This window comes from Amphiura filiformis, chromosome 6 (genome assembly GCF_039555335.1).
Source record: "Amphiura filiformis chromosome 6, Afil_fr2py, whole genome shotgun sequence".
Classification (NCBI taxonomy): domain Eukaryota; kingdom Metazoa; phylum Echinodermata; class Ophiuroidea; order Amphilepidida; family Amphiuridae; genus Amphiura; species Amphiura filiformis.
Window position 1 is genome coordinate 48120631 of NC_092633.1, and position 25921 is coordinate 48146551.

At 36.7% G+C, this 25921-nt stretch overlaps 1 protein-coding gene across 1 annotated transcript; it reads left to right on the plus strand.

Moving 5' to 3' along the window:
• Positions 1-1043: 1043 nt before the first annotated feature.
• LOC140155524 (putative ammonium transporter 1) lies at positions 1044-25680 on the plus strand. The gene is made up of 11 exons (XM_072178398.1): positions 1044-1341; positions 3694-3783; positions 5885-6115; positions 12413-12495; positions 12951-13085; positions 15516-15746; positions 17180-17318; positions 20953-21065; positions 22350-22476; positions 24121-24264; positions 24903-25680. Exons 1-11 carry the CDS (start codon positions 1242-1244, stop codon positions 25037-25039), a joined length of 1530 nt encoding a protein of 509 aa, XP_072034499.1. The 5' UTR covers positions 1044-1241; the 3' UTR covers positions 25040-25680.
• The last annotated feature ends 241 nt before the right edge of the window (positions 25681-25921 follow it).

The following is a 25921-nucleotide window of genomic DNA, read 5'->3' on the forward strand; positions in this document are numbered from 1 at the left end:
ATGGCCCCCTTTTTTAATCATATCATACGCTACCCAATGACCCCCTTTTTTTAGAATCACGTCATCAAAAGTGCCACAAAATATCTTTCAGCAAATTTGTATTGTAAATTTTGGGAAATTTGCAACAAGAAATAGAATTTACAAAATTTTCTACCCCCGATGACCCCTTTTTTTCAAAATGTTATACCCAATGACCCCATTTACGTTTTATTTGTATCCAATGACCCCCCACACAATTTTTTTTTTTTTCTTCAAAACGACGTTTTGTACCGATACATGTAGGCCCCTACATCGAGACGCCGGTAGGCATATACCCGTCATTTCTAAAGTTGAGTCCCACCCTCCCGGGTGCGGGGCTGAAATAGGTAGCGGTGGTGCTGTTGAACATTTAATATAAAGTTGGGAGACCAACAAATTTCTCGAACTATATTTTGACAATACATGAGGTGTTACTACCTTGGCGTGAGAGTATGAGAAAGTTCCCAAATGCTTGAAAACACGTGAGACTAACACCAAATGCGTGAGAGTTAACCAGTCACCATAGGCCATTTAATAAAAGGTACTGAATTTAATGATGCCCACGTCACCATGGGTAGTAGATGTGCTACAATGCTAAGAGAGGAACTTTTCAGACAAACATCACCAAAATTGCTGAAAATGTATATGGCAACTTAATTACACATTGGGGGATTCTACTTTTTAGTATGTTTTCAAGAACTAAATTTTTTACCGACGGAAAAAAGTTATCGACGGAAAGTCTTACAATAATACTACAAAGTTGCAAAAGAATGACGAATTTGCTAGAAAATTTGGACATACATCCCGCGTTTCCAATTGAAATACACAGGAAGACCACCCGTTGTGCCAAAGGTCACTTTTCCAGGCATCCTGTCTATAGGGGCTGTAATGTCAGCACCCATCTGGTCACGTGGGCATTAAGTGCTTTTATTTAAATACTCTGGCCCCTGCAATGTATTTGATCAGTTCATATCCGAACAATTTACGTATAGCCTTACTTTTCTATGAACCAGGAAGTTTGGAAGCGGATATGCGAGTTCAATAATACACCTACGTGCTACGTCTTAACTTTCTACTAACCTATATGTCCTGGTATAAACTCAACGTCATATAAATAAGCTGTTTAAATACGATAAAATAACGATACCAGAATCAGTTGCTTTCATTTCATTAAAGTTGCAAACATCAAACTTACAACTTTTCAATATAATTTGGCTTTGGAAATGGAGTGTTTGAATATATCTAGTGACCTCTCGGAGATGCAGTCTCTGAAAAAGAACATGGATGACTTCTTTCTTATTATTATGGGTTGTTTAGTGTTTTGTGAGTATGAAATCATTATTCAATGTAAATAAACATGGTTGCTATAGACTATGTACTATTTAACTACGTTGTTTCAGTTTGTGCGGTTAATTGACAGAGCGATGCATTGGCGCTTACGCCCGTCTAATTAGTTCAATATGACGTCACATGAACTATGAGGATGTTTTAGGAAATTAGGAAATGTTTTCAATAGATTAATTGAGTAGGGCAAAGTACACCAACATGCCTTTCGTTTGAACCAAATCATCATCATCCTTCGGCTGCGGAGCAGACGACTACAAGTTTTCTCCAGCTAACTCGGACTTGAGCCATTGCTGATAGTTGACCTTGACTCTGCATGCTGTCCATATCCCCGAAAGACACTGGATGTATTTCCAGTGGCGCTGTCTCAGTCAGATTGTAGATGGTAGTATTTGGTACTCTGTCTACTCTCTTGATGTTCAGCATAATACGGTAGCAGGATGTGCCAAATGGGTTGATTTTAGTTTCCATATCCGTAGAGATAACCCACGATGCACAGTTCACAGTATTTTGCTCGTGAGGAGCCAAATACGATTTTCATAAAACATCAGTTTAAATTTTCTTTGCATCTTATTGTTTTTATCAATAATCAATGTAGTTAATTAGCTAAAATTACTGAAAAGGCTTATTAATATGTAATTTTTGCCGATTTTTGTTAAAAATCCATGCACAAATGAAGAGCTTATTTCCAAACCGTGTTAATTCCACAAACACATGTTTCTGCGTTACCTGTGCGATATTGCAATAGGTTGTGATGCTATAATGGTATTATAAAGTCAGTTGGATGCACAATTACAAGCAAACAGTGGATGGAAGCACAGTAACAATACTGTGTGAGGCATTTGATTCCCAAATGAGAATAAGAGTCTGCATATTGTTATGCAGCATTGTTTATGGTAAAGATTGGCTTGTTGATGGTACAACTCATTGTTGCTAATGTCAAACTTGTCAAAGTAATTGTGGTTGTATCACACAAGTAAATGAGAAACATGTGGGATTTGGAAATAAGCTCTTCAAAATGTTCATGGTACTTTTATTTTTGCATGTTTTTGCCTTCAAACTTGGTCAAAGTGATTCTTATATGTGCTAATGTATTATATAGTCTAGCCACCCTTTCATTTGCATAATTGCATAATCAATGAGCTGATTTGCATAAAATGATAAATGTTGGCAACAATTACATATTAATAAGCCTTTCAATCATTTTAACTCATTAACTTTATTGATTATTGATAAAAACAATCAGATACAAAGAAAATATAAATTGATATATTTTGAGAACCGTAATGTCCGACTTGCTTCAAACAAAAGGGATATTGATCAGTGTGTTTTGCTCTACCCAATTAATCTGTTTAAAACATGCATGGAGCACTTCCAAAATACCACCTTAAATAGTTAGACTGGCGTAAGCAGCAAACTAGCGTAAGATGGACGTCTAACTTTAAACGTCTAAGAATGGATTTTCTAATAATGGATCTTCGTCGTCTGAGAATGGATCTTAGATGTGTTAGAATTATTGATCCTAGACGTCTAAGGTTACGCGTTCATCATATCTGCAACAGCTAACTTTGTAAAAACCGTTTACTACCAAAGTTAACTTAAGTTCACTCAAGTTTAAGGCCTACGTACACACATTACTTTTTTTTACTGTGTATACTGTGTAACCTGACGGCAATTCATATGTGGTTATTAACCAAGCTATGCCAAGAGTACTCCGCAATAGTTAAAGAGGAAATTGTTTCTGGTAAAATAAAACAAAAATTGAAGTTGGCTAAAATCTGCCCCAGGAGTCACTCGTTCAACCAATACAAAGGTTATGATTTGGAAGTGAAAAAAAAATAGACAACACTTGGAAACAAGACAACAAAAGCTGCATTTATATTAAAACTAGCCTTAAAGGTAAATCGCCTGATCGCCTGCTACAATAGACGAACATTCTGGCTTGTCATACTGGTGGCCCATGGCAGTATCTTTAATAGCTATGCTATATGCGTAAAAACTTATACATGTTACGACAAGACAATCTAACAATCGATGTTCATCATGAACTAGCCTAGCCTCATAAACTTTAAGACACTCTCAGCATAATCTGTGATTCTTACAAATCAGAATAAATCCAGAAAATCACCAGTAACAGATATTCGACTGAAAACAAATTCGGGAAAAAAAGGCTGGCGCTGTGCTCGTTTCTCAAAAGTTGATCTATAGGAATATATCAAAACATGTAATTGCTTTTACAAAGTTTGACTTTGTGATCGTATTGTTTCAAATATTACCGACTTCAATACACTTATTTTATATCCTCTCTCAAAAACTTCTTTCTTTGCGCAGTTATGCAGGCGGGCTTTGCGTTCCTAGAAGCCGGATCTGTTAGGAGCAAGAACACAACAAATATACTTCTAAAAAATTTCTTAAATGTTTGTAAGTATAGAGTCTATTTATTTCATATGTACATTATGTTTCCAGTAAAGTTAGCTTAGGTTTTCTTTAAGTATTGTAGACTTCTAATCGCAAACGGGATGTATGTTTATCATTACATTTCCTTAATATACTGTTGTGATATTTAGATCGCACCATATAGTCGTGCGGAAGATTCTGTCATGCTCATTCAACTGTATAGAAACGGCCATGATGGCTTTGATGCACGTGAAATAGGGAAATAACAAAGGCCAAGCACCGAAATCTCAATGTGAAAGCTACGGAACGTATTTGCATCACAAGGAACAACGTTAGTAAGGGTCAACGCCCTTAAAGTAGCTTCAGGTTAGCAACTATTTTACACTGTTGCGATTTGGTAGTTCACAACATCTTGCGAATGGTACGTAGTGAACTTTGGCAAACATTGCTTTGATCATTTCTATAGCGAGTGTGTAGAGGAATTCAGATATCACAGATATACTTTTGTAGGTACTGTGGTTCTTGAGTTATGTTGTAAAAGACGGCTGAAACAACAACACTCTTGTAAAATTTACATAACTCATCAACATGATTAACAATAATAAATCAAGCTAGTTTTCAAAGTATATGATTTGTGGAATGAACTTTTGCAAAACATCAAAGTGTTATTGTTTAATAATATATTGATTTAGATAATGAAAATCGATTTTCTGGCTGCTTCGAGCAACAATACGTCGTCTACCCTTAAAACACTCTCTTTACACATTTTGAGTTAGGCTTCAAAGGTTTTAATGTTACAAGCACAATCGTGTATAGCAATGTAACATAAAGTACATACTTCTGGAGGTGGTCCACCACTTTTTTGTTCTCACGATCTAATAGAAACATAATCTTAGGCGTTAACATGATTATAGTTTTGTGGAGTATAAGAAGAATACAATCACAACATTATACCTATAAGTATCAAGCACGAATCACATGCTTTTATTTCAAACAAACTCATAGTGGCCATAAAAACGAATAAAAACATCCGTCTCTCAACACACGATATTCAACATTCCCGGGCGCTGAGATTGTCTAGTGTAATGACGTCCCAGTAATACAATGAAAGCTGACGACAATTGAGCACAAATAATTATTATGTCATTGCACTTACACAATTTCGGCGCAGGAATTTTGAACATTGCTTGTTGAGAGCCGGCTGTTTTTTATGGTTAATATGAGTTGGTTTTAAATAAAACCACTGGATTCGTGCTTGATTATTATTTGTCTAACATAATGTTATGATTGTCGAAGACTCCCTTTAAAGGAAATATCTTAAACAGATAGTTATAACTGTCTGTTGTATAGATAATAGCCAATAGTTTTGTGTGTGGCTGTAACATTTCTCTAAAAATAGATTAGTGTTTCGTTTCCATAAAATGTTAGCTTTTAGTGTCAGATATGTCCCCTTTTAATTTTGAACCAAATAACTAACGTAAAGCAAAAAAAAAAAAAATTCAACCAGCGACAATGCTTGTTACTTTGTCGGTCGTGCTACGGTACGATCCTTTGATGTGCGTACATGACCGTCCCGCACGCCATGTACATACTGTGTTAAGAATGATGTAACCTAGTCTTAAAACTGCTTGGGCCACTTTTGTCTGTGTATGACAAGTGACTGAATAGAGTTGAACCACAGGTTGAACCACGGACCAAATGGTCGGTGCTCTTCTAGAGTCTTGTGTTTAAACAATGGGGTATTCGAAATTAGTAGAAATTATTACATAATAGAATATCTCCTTCAGTTTTTGAAAAGTAACAACTAAGCACTGGCATAACAACCTCACTTACTAGGAATCGTGGCTGCAGCTCAGCAACTTCAACCCCAATTCACGTTGGAAGAGCACATTTTTATGGTTGTGACAATCGGTCAAGCAGAAACCATGAGACTAATTATTATAGCTCATTTTCCAAACTCACGTCTTCCATTAGGGCATGCAAAAACTATGAGAAGTATGTAGAATTTGTTAAGAGTATAACAGAAATGCTGGCAATAGTGGTCGCCCAGAATAGCTAGAAGCCCAACTGAATTAATTTTAAAATTTCATTGTTTACAACAAATGTTTAAACTTATTTTTTCAAGGTCTTAGTTCTATGGTGTTCTACGCCTGTGGATTTGCTCTGGCATTTGGTCATCCCAGCACCCCATTTTCAGGATACCGGTTTTTCTTTCTCGAGAATCTAAGTCGAAACTGTTATGCTTTTTGGTTTTTTCATCTTTTTTTCGCCACGACTGCTTCAACAATTGTGTCCGGGGCATTGGCTGAAAGGACGGAATTTGTGGCTTATCTAATTTGCAGCTGTGTTATTTCAGGTATATAGGAAACTGTTATTATAATAAAATGCGTACAGACGTTATATAACGAGAAGAAAGAAAGGTTTCCACAAAAATAGCCAGTGTTATTTGAAAAGATGCTCGAGTGATGCGTTGTGCTCAGTATAGTATATTAGACTGTAGAAGACATAAGTAGTTGACATGGTTGGGCCAATGTTGTTTGACGTCAAAATTCTACTTGATACATTGCAAAAACAGTCAGTGTTTAGCATTTTAACACTTTATAAACACTTTCTAAACACATTCTTGCCTTCTCTTTGTAAGCGTTTAAGTTAAAACTGCTAAATATGATTGGATAATGTTAGCCATTTTGGAATGTTGATGTTTAGGGATTCGATATGTAATGATTAGCTTCCAGCATTTACTCGATATCTGTGGTACACTTGCAGGATTTAATATTACTAAACAAGACCAATCCAAATTTAGCCAAAACTATGCAAATTTCTTTAAATAAACATCACTTCTATGCAAGTCCAATTGAAACATTAGAGAGGTTGCGATTTCCAAACGTAGACATCGGACGTACGTTGATCTATTCAAAACCACTCTCCTGTATCGAAGCGAGGTCACGTATTTAGCTATTTTGAAGATATTCCACGTGCAAAATCGACGTAGATACATCGTTGAAAATGCACAAAATTTGTCCATTTCACAATATGTTAAAGACAGTCAAGGATAATGAACATACGAAGGAAAGTCTAATTATTATTATGATCCTTTTGTTTGTAACAAATCATTATAATAAAGGTACAGCGATGTGTTAAAATGGACTAAATTTAAACGCAATATTCATACGCAGAGATTGTCTATTGAAATGTGTGTGATACTTTGCGTATAAAAAATTACCTTGCGATTTGACATTTTGGACTCAACGTAGCATTAAAACGTACGTTCCACCATGGTTCCAAGTGGAAATAGGCTGATTTTACCTCGAGTCTAGGTAAAGGAAACGTAGAGAACGAGTGTTTCTCTACGAATGTTATAGTCAAAATATCATGTGTTTTTTGTACAGCTGAGGGGTGGTGCAATAATTTTGTGTATCCCCGAGGTGGTGAAGTATTATAGGGGGTGGGGGGTCAAAGATTGGTTGGCAGGTCAAGGGGGGGGCATTTTTTTGCAGGTCGAAAGTTGGGTGGGGAGGGCAAGGAAAGTTTGGCTCAGATATTTTAGGAACATTAGGAACACGTTCAAATATGCACAATTCCTGATCGGTTATTTATTTATTTATTTATTTATTTATTTATTTATTTATTTATTTATTTATTTATTTATTTATTTATTTATTTATTTATTTATTTATTTACACACAAATTCAAAGTATAGACCTCTGGCAAGGCAACGGTTCACTCGCACCTATAAGATTAGTATTTTTGAAAAGAGCTGTATTGTATTCAATCTATGTTTGCAGACATACACAGGTGATTAGTGCAATCTGCTTGTGTTGGCATGGTTGGGCGATCTATTCAAACATTGTATTCATCTATTGCGATTATTACGTCACTTCTTAACTTATAGAGGCCCTGCATTCTTTTATTGATTGGCTCCAAACAAAGGATTTGAACCGGTGTCCTTCACCGTAGTTATGGCGGAGTACAGTTCAACAAAAGCATGATTGCAATCTACCACGACATTTCGGCTCACACACATAAGAAATGCACTACGATAAAATAGGTTGATGAAAACAGTGCAACAGAGCATTAATGCCCAAAATTGAAAAGCTGTATAATTTATAAACAATATACACTACACATAAAAAATACTACTACAAGGGATTTTCAACATATAAGAATCCAAACAATCAAGTACCAACATGCACAGTTTTGTCCTTATATCACTTTTGGGTTTATAACAAAATGTTTTCAAGCCTCTATCGTGATTGGCAGCTGCATAAGACATCTCTTTGACAGCTGATAATGCCCATCTATTCACCAAGTGGCTATTAACTGATGAGTACTGTCATTATGCTAATATGAAATCATTGTTTATCAACAAAGGCGAGGGACTCGTCTGTCGATATGCTCAAACAAACCGCTACACTGTTCAATGGCTTTCTTGTACTATATGAAATATGGTGGGCGATTTGAAATGCACGTGCCCTGAGCAAACTACGATGCGTACGCACACTGCAGGGCAAAGAACAATGGAAATTGTCATAATTCACGCGCATACTGCCGGGCAATGACGTCACATGTCAAGTGGTCTATACCCGATCAATGTTGGAGTTGCCTATAGCCTATATGTTTAAAATTCAATATGGCTACCGAACTGTCATATGGTCCAGTGGATTAGTGCGCTGGACTTCTGTATTCTGTATGTAGCAGCAGCGTGGGCTCGAGGCCCACCTGTGCCGAACTGAAATTCCATTTTTTATTTAAATTTAATATTAGGGAAATGAGACTGGGCGAATTTATGTATGACGTAGAGAGGATTAAGATCCCTTTATTGATCCCTGACCCCACCGACTACCCCGGGCTGATTTCATGCAAAACAAATCACCAGATGACTGACTATACAGTTAGCAGCCTGCACAATAGGGTGATTCACAAAAAATGAAATTGGTATTTTTCAACGGGACACCCCCTCATTTTGTTCATTTTGGTAATAAAATTATACCTGCAAAATATGAAAAAATTCAAAAAAAAGTTTAGGGGTGCTACCGGTCAATGAACTTTTGTACACAAAGTCAATGGGATTTTTTGTCAAAAATTTCAAACGCTTATTTCAGGGCCTAAAAAGTCTACCAGGCTTGCAAAACTGAAGTAAATGTTCAATGATATACCTAACTTTGTGAAAACATGGGTTTTTACCAAATTAAAGTTCATAGTTGACTGTAATAATAAAAATGTTTCAAAAGTGACAGAGGGAGTGTAGCTCAAGAAAAGAATACCCTGGGATATCCCCTGGAATCCCACCAGGCACCCCAAATTTATACCTTATTGAACTGAACTGTTGATAAAAAAAAAAGATTAAAATTCTTCACATATTAGTTTACCCCAATGGTGATACCAGCTTTTGAAATCTTATGTAATAGTAACTATCAAAATCCATACATCTGTATCAGGGGTGGTCATTATGGCCATACCTGATGAAGATTTGTATTGTTTGAATTGAATGACCACAGGAAGGATTAGATTCACCATGGTTGAAAAGAAATGTATATAAATTGGGGTCACAACATTGGATAGTGGCCAGTTCAAAACTACACCTTGTGCAAGGTACTTGTGACAAGAGCTAGAGTGGCTAAGACACATTTACTACTGGATTACACATTAAACATTACACTACACTTACATAAAATTACAAACCTACACACATTCAACACTTGAATAACATAATTTACAGTTACAAACCTACATACATTTCAATCATTTTGACACATCAAAAACACATACAAATACACAACATTTAAACATTTAAAAACAAAGAAAGAACTAGAGCCCCATAAACACAACTTTATATTAGCCAAGTACCATAATATTTTGGCTGTTCCAGCAACTGCCTTGCCCCAAATGTAACAGTTTTCACAAAAATGCAATTTTCTGGAAAGCGGGTTAACATTTTTACAATTTTCTTTAGCATTTATTTTAGGGACATTACTCACATTATGATCAAATATTTTTGGCACAACCAGGGAAAATTAACATGGCTTTTTTGTGTTGTAAAGAAAATGGCTCATAAATCCCATTGACTTTGTGTACAAAAGTTCATTGACCGGTAGCACCCCTAAACTTGTTTGAATTTTTTCATATTTTGCAGGTATGATTTTATTACCAAAATGAACAAAATGAGGGGGTGTCCCGTTGAAAAATACCAATTTCATTTTTTGTGAATCACCCTACTGCACAACCGATTCTTTTGTTTGGCAAGGCTCACTCAGTCATTTAATGAGGCAATACAAACGATCGAATTTGGTGTTGAAATGAGCTAAATTTTTAGTTACACCTTTTCGATGTAAAATTAATTTTCTCGGCCAAATGAAAAGCAATCATTTTCATTTTTTCAGTAAATGTCAGGAAAAATTGTAGTGCTTGATACTGTATTTTTTTCAAATTCTAGTGTTAAACTTAGGCGTGAAATTTAGTCATTTAGTGTAAGATTTTCGATTTTGATAGGCTTAAACTCTGTCCGCTTGCCTTTTTTTGGATTAACCTTTTAGCTTTTCAAAGTAAGATAGTTCGCTAATGAAGGATTTTTCCCAACTTTCTAACGCACATCACCGTGAGCGATATATCATAGTTTTGTCAGAATTTGCGTTTTCATTTCACTATTTTAACTGCCGGCTGACCATTTTTCAAAATCAACGAGTGAAATCTAAGGCTAATACTAGCATTGTGGATCGATATCCCTGGGTTTAATAGGAATACCGGCATGGCTACAGTGTTGCTAGAACTTCAATATAGCAAAGAAATTCCCAGGCCTATAGCGCTCCTACTGATCATGTTTAACCAGAACACTCAATTGGGGATTTGGGCTACCAAATCGCTGGTCGGGCAATTTGCTTTCAATGGAAAATTGACCGGATAAACAACAAAGGAAATATCGACTATTTCTGTTGGTTGCTCTCGAGATAAAAGTAATGAGTTAGACATTTTCGGAGTATGAAGGGAAAAAGGGTAAAATAAAAACGGAAATTCTAACAAAACTATAATATATAGACCCACACGATGTGCTTTACAGAGGTGGGAAATATCTTTCTTTAGCAAACTATATTAGTTTGAGACGCTAAAAATGAATTCCGTAAAAAGCTCGCGTGCGAACTGAAGGCCTATAAAATCAAAAATATCACACTAAAAGACACAATTTGATGCTTAATTTTAACACCAGGATTTGTAAAAAAAATGTATATCCAAGCACCAAGTTTTTAACTGACATTACTGAAGAAGAAAAAAATATTGCTTTATATTTGACCGAGAAAATTAATTTCATAGCAAAAAGGTGTATCTCTGAATTGTGCTGATTTTAACATGTATCGATCGACTTTCAGCGCGACTAAGCATTTCTAAAGAATCGGTTGTCCAGGCTGCTAACTGTATAGGACATAGCGCCACAACACGAGCGTTGGTAAAGTATGTGGCCTCACTGCAATACATAGCTACGTAAAAACGTACGTGTTAACGTACGTAAAAACGTACGTCCTACGTCTACGTTTGGAAAATCGCAATCTCTCTATTTATTGTATGTGACGTTTCAAGAGCTAAATGTGTGCTCTTTTCATCAGCCAGATGATGCACTGATCTGCTTGAGTTGTTGCTAGTTGACACTAACTTCCTGTTGGTATTGATTGAAGTAACACTCTCACCACCAGAGATCAATACATCATAATGATGGCTTAATTTGAATGTACCATCAACTTTATGATGTATTGATCTCTGGTGATGAGAGTGTTACTTCAATTAATACCGATAGGAAGTTAGTGTCAACTAGCAACAACTCACGCAGATCAGTACATCATCTGGCTCATGAAAAGAGCAGACCTTGGCTCGTAAAACGTCCCATACAGTAAGTGTTTCAATTGGACTTGCTTAATTAATGGAATACTACAGTCCTGGTGAACTTAATCAAGTATGCAAATTTCTGCTTATTTAAATGCTTAAAAAAGAGTAATTATGTGGTCACCTCTGTGGCAGATAAAAAAAATACCTACGGTGGAACTCAAGTGATAGTGCATAGCATGTAGTTGGCTGGCTTTTTTTTCTTCTTCTGCTGGCTTTTTTGCTAAAGTTGCTAAAAATGTAATTTTTATGTAACATGAACCTATTTGAACTAAGAAGTATTTGCAACATTATTTGCAACAATCCATTGAATAACAGTTCACAGTTTGTCCTCTCTGATGTACAAAGTGACAACGCGCGCGTATACAGCGTGTAAACAGTGCGTAGTGCTGCGTCTCTGTTGCAGATATGCGTGCCTTCAAAGTCGGCACAATGCGTACGACCGCGTCGGTACTTTGTACTTCAGAGTAGACAGACTGTAGAAATGCGCTGCAAAGAGCCAAGAAGCAGCGGAATGTTGTATCTGGTAACAAGGAGCATGTTATGCCAGAATTATTTTCATATTTGAAATTAAAGATATATAAATCTGTGTTGTTGGTGTTTATTTATTTATTTATTTATTTATTTATTTATTTATTTATTTATTTATTTATTTATTTATTTATTTATTTATTATTTAACCTGGGGTGACCAATCAATGCACTGACACTATTCTCCCTTGGTTTTCAGGTGACATGACATGATTGAAAAATAATAATATATCTCGTTTTGATGTATTTGACAGGTTTTATCTATCCAATCGTTGCTCACTGGGAATGGGCAGAGGATGGTTGGCTTAAAATTGGGCCAAACAAATTGGAATTTAAGGTAGTGATAACAAAGTTCCGTATTAGCTCTAAACGGTAGTGGTTTCATTAAAGTTACAGCAAGAAACGAATAAAAACATGTAAAAGATATTTCTTGACACCAAATACTTTCAAATTTTTTTTGATAACATATTAAAAATTCGGAATCCCCATGTGTAATAGCTTGTAATAATTTTGCAATTCAGTTAATATTCTTAAATTTGATGATATTTATCTAAAGAGCTCCTATCCTCTTCAATGGCATGGGGATTTGGTCACGCTTGCTGGTCTTGGTATGTCATGGCCATGGGTTATGTGCGTATTTGGTATATTTTCCAGATCCACAAAATAGTTGACGACTGGAAAATCAGTGTATACGGCAAATATACATACTAATGTATGAAGAGTATGCTAAAACGGTAAGTAAACATGTCATTAGAAATATTTAAATGCTCTTGTTATGGTATTTTTTTGTAGGATTATGCAGGCTGTGGCGCTATTCACATCGTTGGTGGCACTGCTTCATTGATTGGCGCCATTTTTGTTGGTCCTCGACTAGGACGTTTTGATGAGAAAGGACGATCGCATCCGATAGAAGGACACACATTACCTGTATGTATCTACAACCAACAACATTGCTTTATTACCACACTCCACCATGCAGTTATTGTTAACTACATGTATCTTATACATTTGTATGAGAAAGAAATATACCATCTACATGTATATCCAAACTCCCATGTTATTCCAATGCACATTTTGCTTCACCGAGCCGCCCTGGCTTGGTCGCATATGCAAGAGGGGTGTCACTAAACCGTAATAGGTACAAATTTAGTACTTTCTGTCAATCAAATATGGTTTATTCTCTACATGTCAATCTTTAAATCATTAGCATAGTCCTTATAATAGCGGTGGACCGCCTTGATGAGTAAATACCAGAAAACCAGTGAAAAATACCCCAAAACTGATTCAGTGGAGCTCAGCCCGAAAATGTCAATAGCGTCATTATCGATTGGATTAGTCGACCATAGCGGACAATTCGATCGCTCATTGGATTAATATTATCACGTGGTAATTAATTTGCGTTAGACAATCGATTACTATAATGGTTTAGTACTGCATATCTCGGTTTAATCTTCACTAAGCGGGTTTATGGCTGGAAAAGGTCACGGTGAATTTGCCGTGGACATAAGTGCACTATGCACGTCACGTGTGTATAATGTGCTTTTCCTTAAAACCGGGTTTTTATCGCCACAACAATGTATTTTTGATGTAGCCCTGGCCCACATATCTTTATACAAAGAAGTACACATATCGTCCCATACATGGGACTTAATCCAGGCGGAGTGATGGGAACGTTTCTCCCTCACACTTTTTAAAGGATTTTTGTTGTTCTTTTCAGTCCAAGACGGATTGACGCCGATGGTTCCATGGCAGGGACATCATCTTAATATGCACTTTTACTGTGACCTATGTGGCGAATGGAACATTAATAACATTCAGTGTGCTTCGACTATATTTATAAATACGTTTTTATAAATACGCACGTAATCACCTCCGCGCTGCCATAACAGCTTGTAGACAGTAAGTCTCGAAGTGACCTTCTACATAGCAGGTGGTCTTCCTATACATTTGAATGCAACATGAGACTACTGTGCCGCAAAATTGTCTATTTTGTTCAACTTTTTGATTATATTGTAAACGTTTCCGTCGTTGAATATTTTTTCCATCGTCAAATACTTTCCAAATATTACTTTCAAACATATTACAAACTCGGTACCCCCCCCCCCCATGTTTAATAAATTCGATTTTAAAATATCATCAAATTTAAGTATTAAAATACTTAAATTTGATGATATGTAAATGTATGCCAATTAAACTGTCTAATGATCTAGCACTAGCTCCGCGCGTTTTACGCTCGGTGATCGCGCTTCGCGCTCACCGTCGCCACTTCGCGGCGTGAGCATTCCGTGCATCATAATCAGTTTCCAGTGATAAGCATAATTCTGACGAGTGTAGGTCGGCTTCGGCTGGCTTGCATGAAACAATATTGTAAATAATGCTTTAATAAATCACCAAGTCTATTTTAAATGTATTCCAGCTCCCTTCTTGGTTGAGCACTTTACTGTGGATGATTTACCTTACTTGGATTTATTTAAATTTGATGATATTTATCTACAGTGTTCATATCCTTTTCTGTATAGTGGTCAATGCATGAGGATTTGGTCACGCTTGCTGGTTTCGATATGTCGTGCCCATGGGTCACGTGCGTAAAACGTATTTATAAATATAGTCTTGTTGATTTTGATATGAGCTTGTTATTTTGATGGGGCACAGAACCTTTCTAGTCCCATGTAAAATGAAAATGCCGTCAAAACTTGACATATTATTCATGTTGTTACAGTTTCCCAAATAAGTCACAGTAAAACTTATAGGGCATAGGATATATATTTCCTGCCCAGGACGTTGTAATATTTACAGTCACGGAAGGTCTTTATACATAAACACGATGAACCCAAGGCAGATTGAAATACCTCAGTCTGTGCTTCCATTGTTCTATTCCATTTAAAATCAACACCCCCATGTGGAAGATTTAGCCGAAATCTTCCACAGAGGGAGTATGAGTTTCAAATAGAATAGACATTTGGGGAGCCTCCATTTAAAATACTCACTCCAATTTTGGAAGTTATAGGTAAAATCATAATACAGGGGGAGTATGGGTTTGAAAATGATTAACCTTGATCAATTACATTTGAAAAACATACTTCCCCTGTGGAAGATATTTCCAAAATCTACCACAGGGGTAGTGTGAATTTAAGTGGAATAGCCCATTACCGTCAAATGCCAGTGTCAGTCATCGGCTTCCTTAACGTTGTTGAAGTGGTGATGCAGCTGTTTTTCATCATTATGAAAATGTATAACTTGACATTGCTCGTAGTTATTGCCATTTTGCGATCATTGCCATTGAAAAGCTTGATATAATTTAATATACCTTTAACATTTTTGACGGCACCTTTTTTTTACTTTACTTTTTTCTTTCAGCAAATTGCCCTTGGAGGATTTATTCTGTTCTTCGGATTCTTCGGCTTTAATGGTGGTGCACATATGAAAATATCTGACCCGGGTGACGGTGCATATGTTGCGCATTCGGTTATCAACACCATTTTGTCTGGTAGTACAGGAGCAATTACATCAATGGCAGTAAGAAGATTGTTCTATAGAAAAAAACACTGGAGTTTAGTCGTTGCTATTAATGGTGGTCTTACAGGAATGGTGAGAGCTCGCACTATAACCTACAATGGCCTCATCCCAATGGCATAGTTCTGACCTCTGATTAAAACCTCATAGTGCAAAATTTGATCTCGAGTTGCAGAGTATGAGTTTTTGTACCCAAATTGTCAAAGGTCATTCAATGAATGTACAAATGTATAGGAGGTAAAGAACTGTGCCCTGATAGATGAGCATGCTGTGGATCCTAGTGTCGTTGTATTCGATGACTGATGGGGATATATTCTTTTGAATAGTTATTGCATTTCCCTTTAATCAATTAATGGCTGTTCCAGGCAATACACACGTACACAAGAATTCGGATTTCCTGACTTTTCTATCCAGTCATGATTGTTGGAAATTTAGACATTTAAAGTGTCAAAAAGGCAACAAATACAGCAAAAGATAAAATCAATTTGAAAGGCTTATTTCATTCACTTAATCGCATTTCCAAGCCTTTTCCAGTATGATTGACAACTAAACTTTCAGTTGTTTTCCAGAGAGCAAACTTGGAAAACCAGACATTTCTTTTATTGAAAAAGTTACTCCTCTGTACAAGAGTACACTTATTTTCTGGAATAGCCCAGTTTCTGGTAATAAATTAATGTATGACTTTAAAATACCAAGTGAACTGAGAATACACTCATACACAAAGCCCTGCTGCTTATTCATATTCGTGAAACGTTTCCCGACTATCGTTTTCTCTATAACTTTGTTTCTGTCAATATTTTACGCCTCCATGTTTCTATATTTTTTTCTTCTTTGTACCTCACCTATATCCTCACTCTCTCTTTCCCTCTCCCCTCCTCCTTTCCCCTCTCCCTCTTGAATGATATTTTTTTGCATAATTGTGACCTGCTACTACAAAATGAGCGCAAAGTCGTAAGTTGGTAGTTTCGAGACGTCCTGGCTGCTGCCTTTGTTTGGTGTTCTTTGTTTCACACGCACCTGTTCAAGCCAATAGTATGTCTATATGTCATTGTAAATTGGGGCACAATGGATCATTCACGAAGAACATGCAACTGGCTTGTACAAATTCTCGGCCGGCAAACAAAGAACATCAACTCAATAACAAGGATGTCTCGAAACTACCAACTTGCGATTTTACGATCATTTCGTGGCAGTCGGCCACAATTGTGATAATCAGGTGGATGGAACTTTGAGTGCAATAGAACTGTGTACCAATTGAACAAAAAGCTGGTACTATTATGTAATATTATATGCTCTGTATTCGCATTGTTTTGATTATTATTTTAAGTAAGTCTGGTTTTGATAACTTTTACAAACTCTGTGTTTGTTGGACATTCTGAGGTAACCTTGGGTACCCGAAAAATGTGAGTTTAATCTTGGGTCGTTTCTTGGTAGAAAGCCACTTTTGATTTTTATATCGCACTGTTCAGCTGTTATAATTTCGATGAAACGGTCCATTCTTTTTACAGGTTTCTAATGGGGCAGGGTCAAATGTCGTTGCTCCATGGGGTGGTGCGTTGACTGGTGTAGTGGCAGGTCTTCTCTACATTTTCTGTAGCTCTTGCCTTGTGAAATTTAAAATTGATGACCCACTTAACGCAACAGCAGGTAATGCAGTTTTAAGTACCAAACATCGAAGTTTGGATTCATGTAGAATGTATATCAGCATTTGGTACTAATAGTAGGGATGACCAATGAACCATCAACTTGATTAGAACACTCCCATAGACATGCAGGGAGCTCAACTGTGCACTGCTTGCACAGACATTTCTAAATTGAGCTCATTTTTTATTTTTCATAATTTTTCTGTAAAAATTGGGGATGTTAATGCCAATTATGTTTTGTAACTATCTTGCAAATTACAGCAACATAACTTATTTCATTTTCCTGTAAGTGCGAGTCAAAATTGGTCCATCGCCACAGTGCGCTTAATTGCCAGTGGCTGAGTTCAGCACTGCTCAAGAATGGCACAAAATATTCATGTCAATAAGATCAGGTGAACAACGTGGCCTACTGAGCTGTAATTTGGCAGAGTTGCCAGTAATACCTCTATCATACCCTCTGTAAAAAGGAAAAAAAATTGAACAAGTAGATCTCGAGTTACAAATTAAATCACCAGCTTCCCTTTGGAATTTCCATACTCCTTTCGAATCATGCTAAGAAGACACCTTTCTAAACATAAATGTGAAGTTTCGTGCTCATTCGATGTATTGTTCACCTGATTTCAACCCTAAACGTTTTCTTATATTTAGGCCTATAACATCTACAACTTGCTGCTGGCTATACCTTGTTTAGAACTTTCAAAAGAAGTACCTGAATGTGCAACCATAACTGTTTCAAAATAGCCCGCGAAAGTCATGCAGCTAACTTCGAGGTCATGCATTGAATTGTATTGAATAAGGAATACTACGGGAACCAGCACCTTTTGTTAGAAGTCACACATGAGCATGATTGTGGATAACCTCTATTCAAAGTATGCTCTATTGTTGTGAATGAGTCAATGACCTTCAATGACACTTAAGATTTTCTTTGCATACACCTACTAATTGGTCATATTAAACCCAATAACATTGACATTTTTGGTTGTGAAAAAAAAAGTTAGTAGCCACTTACCCACTTGTGCTTCCCACAAGGTTTGTGGCATGTGAAAAAAATGTCGTGAAATCACATTTTGGCCATATCAAGTAGGTCAAAGGTCAAATTAGGGTCATGGTCACACAACATTAATGGGGGTGGTCAGTGATTATTGTGACCAAGCCGGGTCAAAATCCGATGTAGTATACGGGTGCTAGACTCATTTTGAAATGTTGCCAGAAAGAAGAAAAATGACCTTTGACCCCTTATTTGTGTACATCCTATATGAACCTTGGGTAGGGGATTCTTATAAAATATTTTGGTGGAAATCGGCTTAATCGTCTAGAAGCCTTAGTATTTTTGTGTGAAAAAAATCACATTTTCAACTATATAATCAAGGTCAAAGGTCAAATTGGGGTACAAACCATAAATGGGAGTGGTCAGTGGTCATTCTGACCAAGTTTGGTTAAAATCCAACTTAGTATGTGGATGTTATAGCGATTTGAAATGTTGCCAGAAGAAGGGTGAAAGAAAGCATTTGGCAACATTTGTTGCCAAATGCAAAAAGGGAGCAAAAGACAACCGAGACGAGAGCAAATATCCCCTACTGCGAATTATATGACCAGCTATTTACACCGCCATCAAAGAAGACCAAATAATACCGCATCATATACCTCACAGATTCTGCAAAAATGGCTAACGTGTTTTATAAGTCTGAAACACGCGAATGAGGTAGCTTATTTTGTTTTGATAGGCCATTTTCACGTGTGTTTCAGTGGGAGCATTATTTAGTGGTGTTCGCACTGTACGTAGCCTCCGTCGCAGGCTACTCGTGTTTTTATAGTTTGAGAAAAGCGAAAACGCACCGCCTGCAAAAGAGGCTACACTAAACTAGGATACGGGCTGTGGTTTAAAAGTAGTTCCAGCAATCCCGATTATTTTATTCATTGAAGCTTTGCTGTGCTTTGCGGCATTGATGAAAAGCTGGAATTCCATGGACTATTTCACGGACTATTTATCACGTAGGGAGATAAGGGTAATTGTGGAGTTAATAATTTATTATGAACTTTTGATAACATTTCAACGTGACGCGACGTGACGTGACGCGACGTGACGTGACGCGACGTGACGTGACGTGACGTGACGCGACGCGACGCGTGTGTTAGACAAAAGCCCCTGTACTTAGTGCAATTTTGATTTTGTGCCATATCGGCCATCTTGGATGATTTTTGCCAAATGTTCTCTAAATGCATGATTTCAATCCTCGGTTTGAAAAAATAATTTATGCCATTGACTAGTAAAGTGCCGTTTCATAAGAATCCCCTTTGATACTTTCACAATATGTTGTTTCATGTTTGCATATATGTTAAAATAAAGAAATATATAAAGGTAAATATATGCTTATGCCAATTTTGCTCCCAGTTGCTATTTTTGGACCTTGCAATTTCATTTCGTTCCAATGACCGGTCAGAATGGGAAACTTTGAAAATTCATAATTCGAAAAGTTTTTGACCGATTTTGACCATTTAACCACCAAAATACTTCTATTGATGAGTTCTATCCAGAAAACGATCTTTTGTAGCAATAGGGGCAACATGACATTTTGATGGTTATCCCTACTAATAGCTATGGGTCTCCTCTATCCAGTGATACCAAAATAAGTACAAACATTCACCACATGCATAATGTCGCTATGACGTCATAATGCGAGGGCGGCCATGCAAATTTGGGAAATTATAAGTATAGGCAAAATTGATTTTCTGCTAAAATATTTTACAAAAATGCGATTTTCACCGAATTTTCTCATAAATATAAAAGGAAATTACTATTTTCACCTAACAAGTACAAAGTCAGTAGCTCTTGAAATAATTTCACAAGAGCAAAATGAAAATCATCGGGGACTCACCCCCACCCCCTCTATGGTCATCTTTGATAGCCGGCCCTACCCCCGGGTAGGTGCTGGGGTAAACATTTAATCACCAAAATGAGCGCAAAGGATGTATCTATGATTAGCGTTAAGGGATGGGGTATGAACGTTTAGACAGTATTTATTGTGGAACATTAGAGCACATCAGACATATCGAATTGCATTCTGAAAACGAAAAATGTCCTTCTGATATCAAATAATTTTGATTTTTTGAAATTAACAATGTAATACACATTTTATGGCAAATATCTCAGCTACATACACTTTAGATTTATAAAATTTACTTCGAGGACTGTTTTATATCAAAAATGTGAAAAATATCAAATTTAAATAATTTGTGATGAAGACATTCTTTGTATTCAGAATGCAATTCGATATGTCTGATGTGCTCTCATGTTCCACAAAATAATGTCGAAACGCTCAAAAAGCTCATTCCAGAGCCCTTTAAATGTTGACCTTGTACCAAATGTATCTATTTCTATTAGAGGTCAATTCTTCGCATTGAATAGACTAACCAGGTTAATAAATAAATAAATAAATAAATAGATAAATAAATAAATAAATAAATAAATAAATAAATAAATAAATAAATAAATAAATAAATAAATAAATAAATGAATACTTGTCTGTACCTCCAACATGGCTGCAGTTCAAAATCTCCTACCGTCCGGCAGCTGTGATAAATGCTCCAGAAAATCGTTTTTCAGTATTTAAGATGTTTTAATTTTCAATTATTTATAGTTCATCTTGGTGGCGGTATTTGGGGACTCTTATCAGTTCCATTGTTGGATTACAACACAGGAATACTTTTAGTACTAACAAGTAATCCAGACACTGTTTTATTTGCATTTAAGGTAAGTGATGATAATTTCTTTTTTTTGATTTCTACATTTCTTCTCGTGCACAGCGATATTTGACGAGTCCCTTATGAAAATGATAAGCATTTTTGCAAGCTTGCAATAATTCAAAGTTGTACAAGCGATTCTGTAAACTTGCACAAACAATTCTGCAAATGTTGTACGGGCATGTGCAAGCATGCAAATAGGTCCCTTGCATTCAAGTTCCTATGTGCAAGCATGCAAATAGGTCCCTTGCAATAATTCAAAGTTGTACAAGCGACGGGCATGTGCAAGCATGCAAATAGGTCCCTTGCATTCTTGCAATTCCTTGCTATATACACAGGACCATTATCATATAGTAAGGTCTATGTTAAAGCTCATTTTGAATATAGTAATGCAATGTGTGCCACAGTTGCAAACTAAAAGTACACAAAGTAAGTGCTTGCATCTTAGCAATATACTTAGAAGTAAATAGCTATTTTAAGTTCGCAACAAGATTCTCAACATTTATAATGAAGAGCATTTATTTCTGAAATATATAGAACTGATAGGTACCTACCAGGTCATCCCAAGAAGCGTTTGAATACAGCATATGTATGGGTTAGGAGGCTTGGATCAAATTTTCTCAAACTGAATGTTCTAGTTAATAACTCTGGAGGATGATACCTTCATGCCCTCGATGGTCTATAAATCAGATGGGGGGGGGGGGTGTCCTGTTGTACTCTGAGTTTCCACACTATTCACGTTGTCCAAAGCAATTTCAAGTTGCGACCCAAATTGACTCCTACTTGAACAATTACACATCCACATATTTCCATCTGAGAATTGCTTCTGTTGTAGCATCAATAACAGCATCAGAGAAGATGATAGGGCCAAGTTTAGTCCCTTGAGGCACACCTCTCCAGATTGGGAATACAAGTAGATAATTCACCTTTGTCTCTGAATCTTTGGGTCCAATCAGTAAGGAAGCTGAAAACGAGTGGTATAATTGGTTGCCGAACACCAAAATGAAAGAGTTTCTCTATTGTAATAGTATATGTTCGATCCTGTCAAAAGCCTTGCTGAAGTCGATTGCACAGAGTGATGACCAGAGCAAATGACCATGATCTGAGAATTGGAGACACATATTCTATCGATTTCAATGTTCCCTTTGATTTATAGTTCTCATCAATGCTGTTGTTGTTGGTGTTGTTGTTGTTTAAATTCAGAGCACCGCCAGGGTGTGGTCACTAATAACTACATGTTATACAGATATTCACTTTGACCAATAAGGCACGTTTTTTATCATCAATTTTTAAGAGCTTAGGTTGGAACGTTTTGGGAACTTTGGTGATTATTCTTTGGACGGCTGTGTTTTCCTGTGCCACATTCGCCATTTTGAAAATGGTTGGAAAACTTCGTGTGTCTGCTGATGTTGAATTGAAAGGTTTGTGTACATCCTTTGGCAAGCCGTATTATAAAACGCACATTTTGTGTAATACATTTTTTATGTTTTTATGTTAAGAATTATCTTTTACTAAACTTAAACCCAAAAATGTACACGAATGTAGGTTCCACAATCCTGGCGGAAATTCCTTGCCACACCAGCACATTCTGGTGTTAGTAGCACGCAATCGGAGCTAAATATATGGTACTTCCGCGTTTTCTGTGCATAATAGTTGCGAATGCACATTCAGCTTACCCCCTCCCCCATTTTTCAATGTTGGGAGATAGTAATGTAGAAATGGTGACGATTTTGTCCAAATCAACATTGCAATAGGGGAGCAGGGAAGGATGTTGGTCAATTAACGCTCTGGTGTGCCAACATTTTTCGCCACGATTGCAGATCCAGCCAAGGTTGTCCAGGGAGGGAATCTCAAGGATCTCAGGTGGTTTTGGAGTCCACGAGACACACACGCACCCCCCCCCCCCCATTCCCACACACTCACACAAATGAAGCCCGGGAATTTTCAGAGATGGCCAGACATGTGTAAAACCTAGAATAAATGATCACCTTGATCAGTATTGCCCTACATTGTGTTTTGTTACATGCAAGGACATTTTCATTGGGTATTGCAATTATATTTTCAATACACTTTCAATAAAAAAGGGCAATAATTCCGTGATTTTTGTTCAATGCACTAGCACAAGGTTTGAAAGTTATGTGATGTTTTTTGTTGATAAAGCTTCATCCATTAAAATATACGAGTGTGACTAGTACGTTTCTCTTGTTATACCGTGTCATTTGCATTGGATGCATATTTTCAGCACAATTACATCAATAGTAATTTCGATATTTTGTTTTGTTTAATCAACTCCCTCAAAGTTTTGCAGGACTGGTTATGTGTGAAAAAGCCATGCACATTTGGGAAATTCTAGCTATGTACAAAAGTATTAGGCAAAATTGATTTTTCGACTAAAAATTCTACGAACATGCGATTTTCACCAAATTGTCTCCTAAATATTATAAGGAAATGACTATTTCATCCTAACTAACAAGTAAAAGTCAGTAGCTCTTGGAATAACTTTACAAGAGCGATATGAAAAACTGGTGGACCTCACCAACACCCTCTATGGTAATTTGTGATCGCTGGTCCTACCCCCGGGTAATGTGCTGGGGTAAAAAAAATTATCACTTAAATGAGCGCAAAGGATGGATCTACGATTAGCTTAGGTCGTTTGGGGGTAAACATGCGCGGTTTTTTATGACGGATACAAAATCTTAGGGGGTGTTACATCCCCCTTTATATTTCTAGGGTTAATGGAATAAAAACTTACAAATCACTTTGGTACACGATTAATAGTGAATGACTTAAGGGATGGGATGTAAAACGTATTGAGTGAAAGTCCAAGATATTATTTAACAAACGTTGTCTTTATGATTGTGACCTTGAGTCGAGCTGGGTCTAAAGTATGTTATATCACCCAATGTGGTAAAACAATAGTGATGGGTTCGAGAGATCCCAGGTGCTATCTACTTAATGGTTAATAATGAACTTCATATGGAATATATTTCTTTATAGTGTTATATTTTGAAATGGATAGGTTTTAAAATTTACCGAACATTAATTTTGTATTAATAATATTACAGGTTTGGATCTTGCAAAGCACGGTGAAGCGGCATACCCGCTCTCAGCCTATGGTCACGGATGGGAGGAAGAAGTGGAGGAGGCGGAAGATGATGATCTTGATGAGCCTCAAAATGGAAAGATTAATATTGGTATGGATCGAGAGGGTAAGTGTATCACAAATAAGCCAAATCGGCATTGGAAATTTGCAATGCATTGTGGGACAGTTTTTGCACTTTTGGGACACTTTGCCCTCTGACCTATTGGGAAAATTCAGATAAATTGGTTTTTGTGCGTACAAAATATTGGCGGCTATCTTGAATATCTCGAGAGCATCGGGTTTTTTTTTCACTGTTAACATCCGGAATGTTTTTATGGACCCTAAAAGGCATCTGGCATCTATAGATAAATGTTGTTTTGATTCAAAGAAGACTTCATGAGGTTGCAAGACAAATGACTAAAGAACCCTTATGATTATTATCACTGTGTTGAACGTCATTGTTTCAAGGCCATAGCTAAAATCATCTTTAATCTTCAAATGTTCCTCTTAAAGGGCTCATTGTATGTTTTTGTATATTTGAATTATCAAACACAATATAGAAGTTATTTTGCTATGCAGATAAGACAGTGTCAGGCCCTTGATAAAAACCATGCGAAGGTTACACAGAAAGAAGTTCCCAAGTATTCGAAAATAGTTCCATGAATAAAATAATCCAATATTTCTTACACTGTTGTTGTGAATTTTGACAAACATCCTTAATTTTGTAACCTGAGTTACCGGTCCGTTGCACCTGTTTTTATACAGGTGACGCAGTCCATGTTAATGCCAGCGAAGTAAACACAGAGGACGAGGCAGCCCATGTTTTTGTCAGCGAAGAAAAAACAGAAGACGACGTAGCCCATGTGTATTTTGGCAAAGAAATCGAAGACGACAAAATGTAAAAAATCACCTTGTCAGTAACCCCCAGCATCCTTTGCAAAGAATGCCTACGTCGCTGCGCAGAACATCATTACGCACGTTGAACTGCGCAGCAACCATAGTAACGACGTGCGAATCGACGATGACGTATCTATGTTATAATGAAAGACAGAGATAAAAAGACTAAATCGCGTCTGACGTCTGGGCAACGGCGCGCCGTGATTGGTTGCCGACTTGCGCAGTACGGCATTTTCTATCTAGTTGTCAGAATTTCAGACGCGAACTAGTCGGGTGTTTTTTTTTATCTCTGTCTTTCATTATAACCTCACTCAAAGTGTTTCATGAATTACCAAAATGGTTTCTTGAATATTCTGATATCATCATTATGGACATCTCACATGAGAAAAGTTATATATCATAAACTGATGAACGGAAATATTTCTATAAAACAACAAATTAATATTGTTCATGGAATTTCTCTTTCATAGGTCATTGGCCTTTATAACATTCATTAGTCGATATATTGGCCACACTTGTATTGGTAACTGTTTTCTTGTATCACATGTCGTTATATCTGATAATGAGCACAATATTATCAAAATGACTTATCATTATGTAGAAAATGTAACTTTTGGAGCCTATTAATCTCAAGTTGTAAATTCTAGCATTGTATAGTAGATTTCTTGATTATTCCAAAGGGGCGTTATTCCGGTGGGCCGTTATTCCGAATCGAGCAAAACCCTTAGGACAACCCTAAATCTAACCTGCACCCTATAAACCCTATAACCCAAATTTTCGGAATACGCCCGACATAAGTCGACCGAGTACGAGTGAGAGTGAGTTTATCATATTGAACAAGTGAAGTCGACCACATGAAGTCTATCAAATATATAGCTGCTAAATAC

Coding starts and splice junctions, on each gene's coding strand:
- LOC140155524 (XM_072178398.1), top strand. CDS start 1,242: ATGGAGTGTTTGAATATATCTAGTGACCTCTCGGAGATGCAGTCTCTG. Junction 1,342..3,693: donor TATGGGTTGTTTAGTGTTTT/GTGAGTATGAAA, acceptor TTCTTTGCGCAG/TTATGCAGGCGGGCTTTGCG. Junction 21,066..22,349: donor CTGTTTTATTTGCATTTAAG/GTAAGTGATGAT, acceptor TCAATTTTTAAG/AGCTTAGGTTGGAACGTTTT.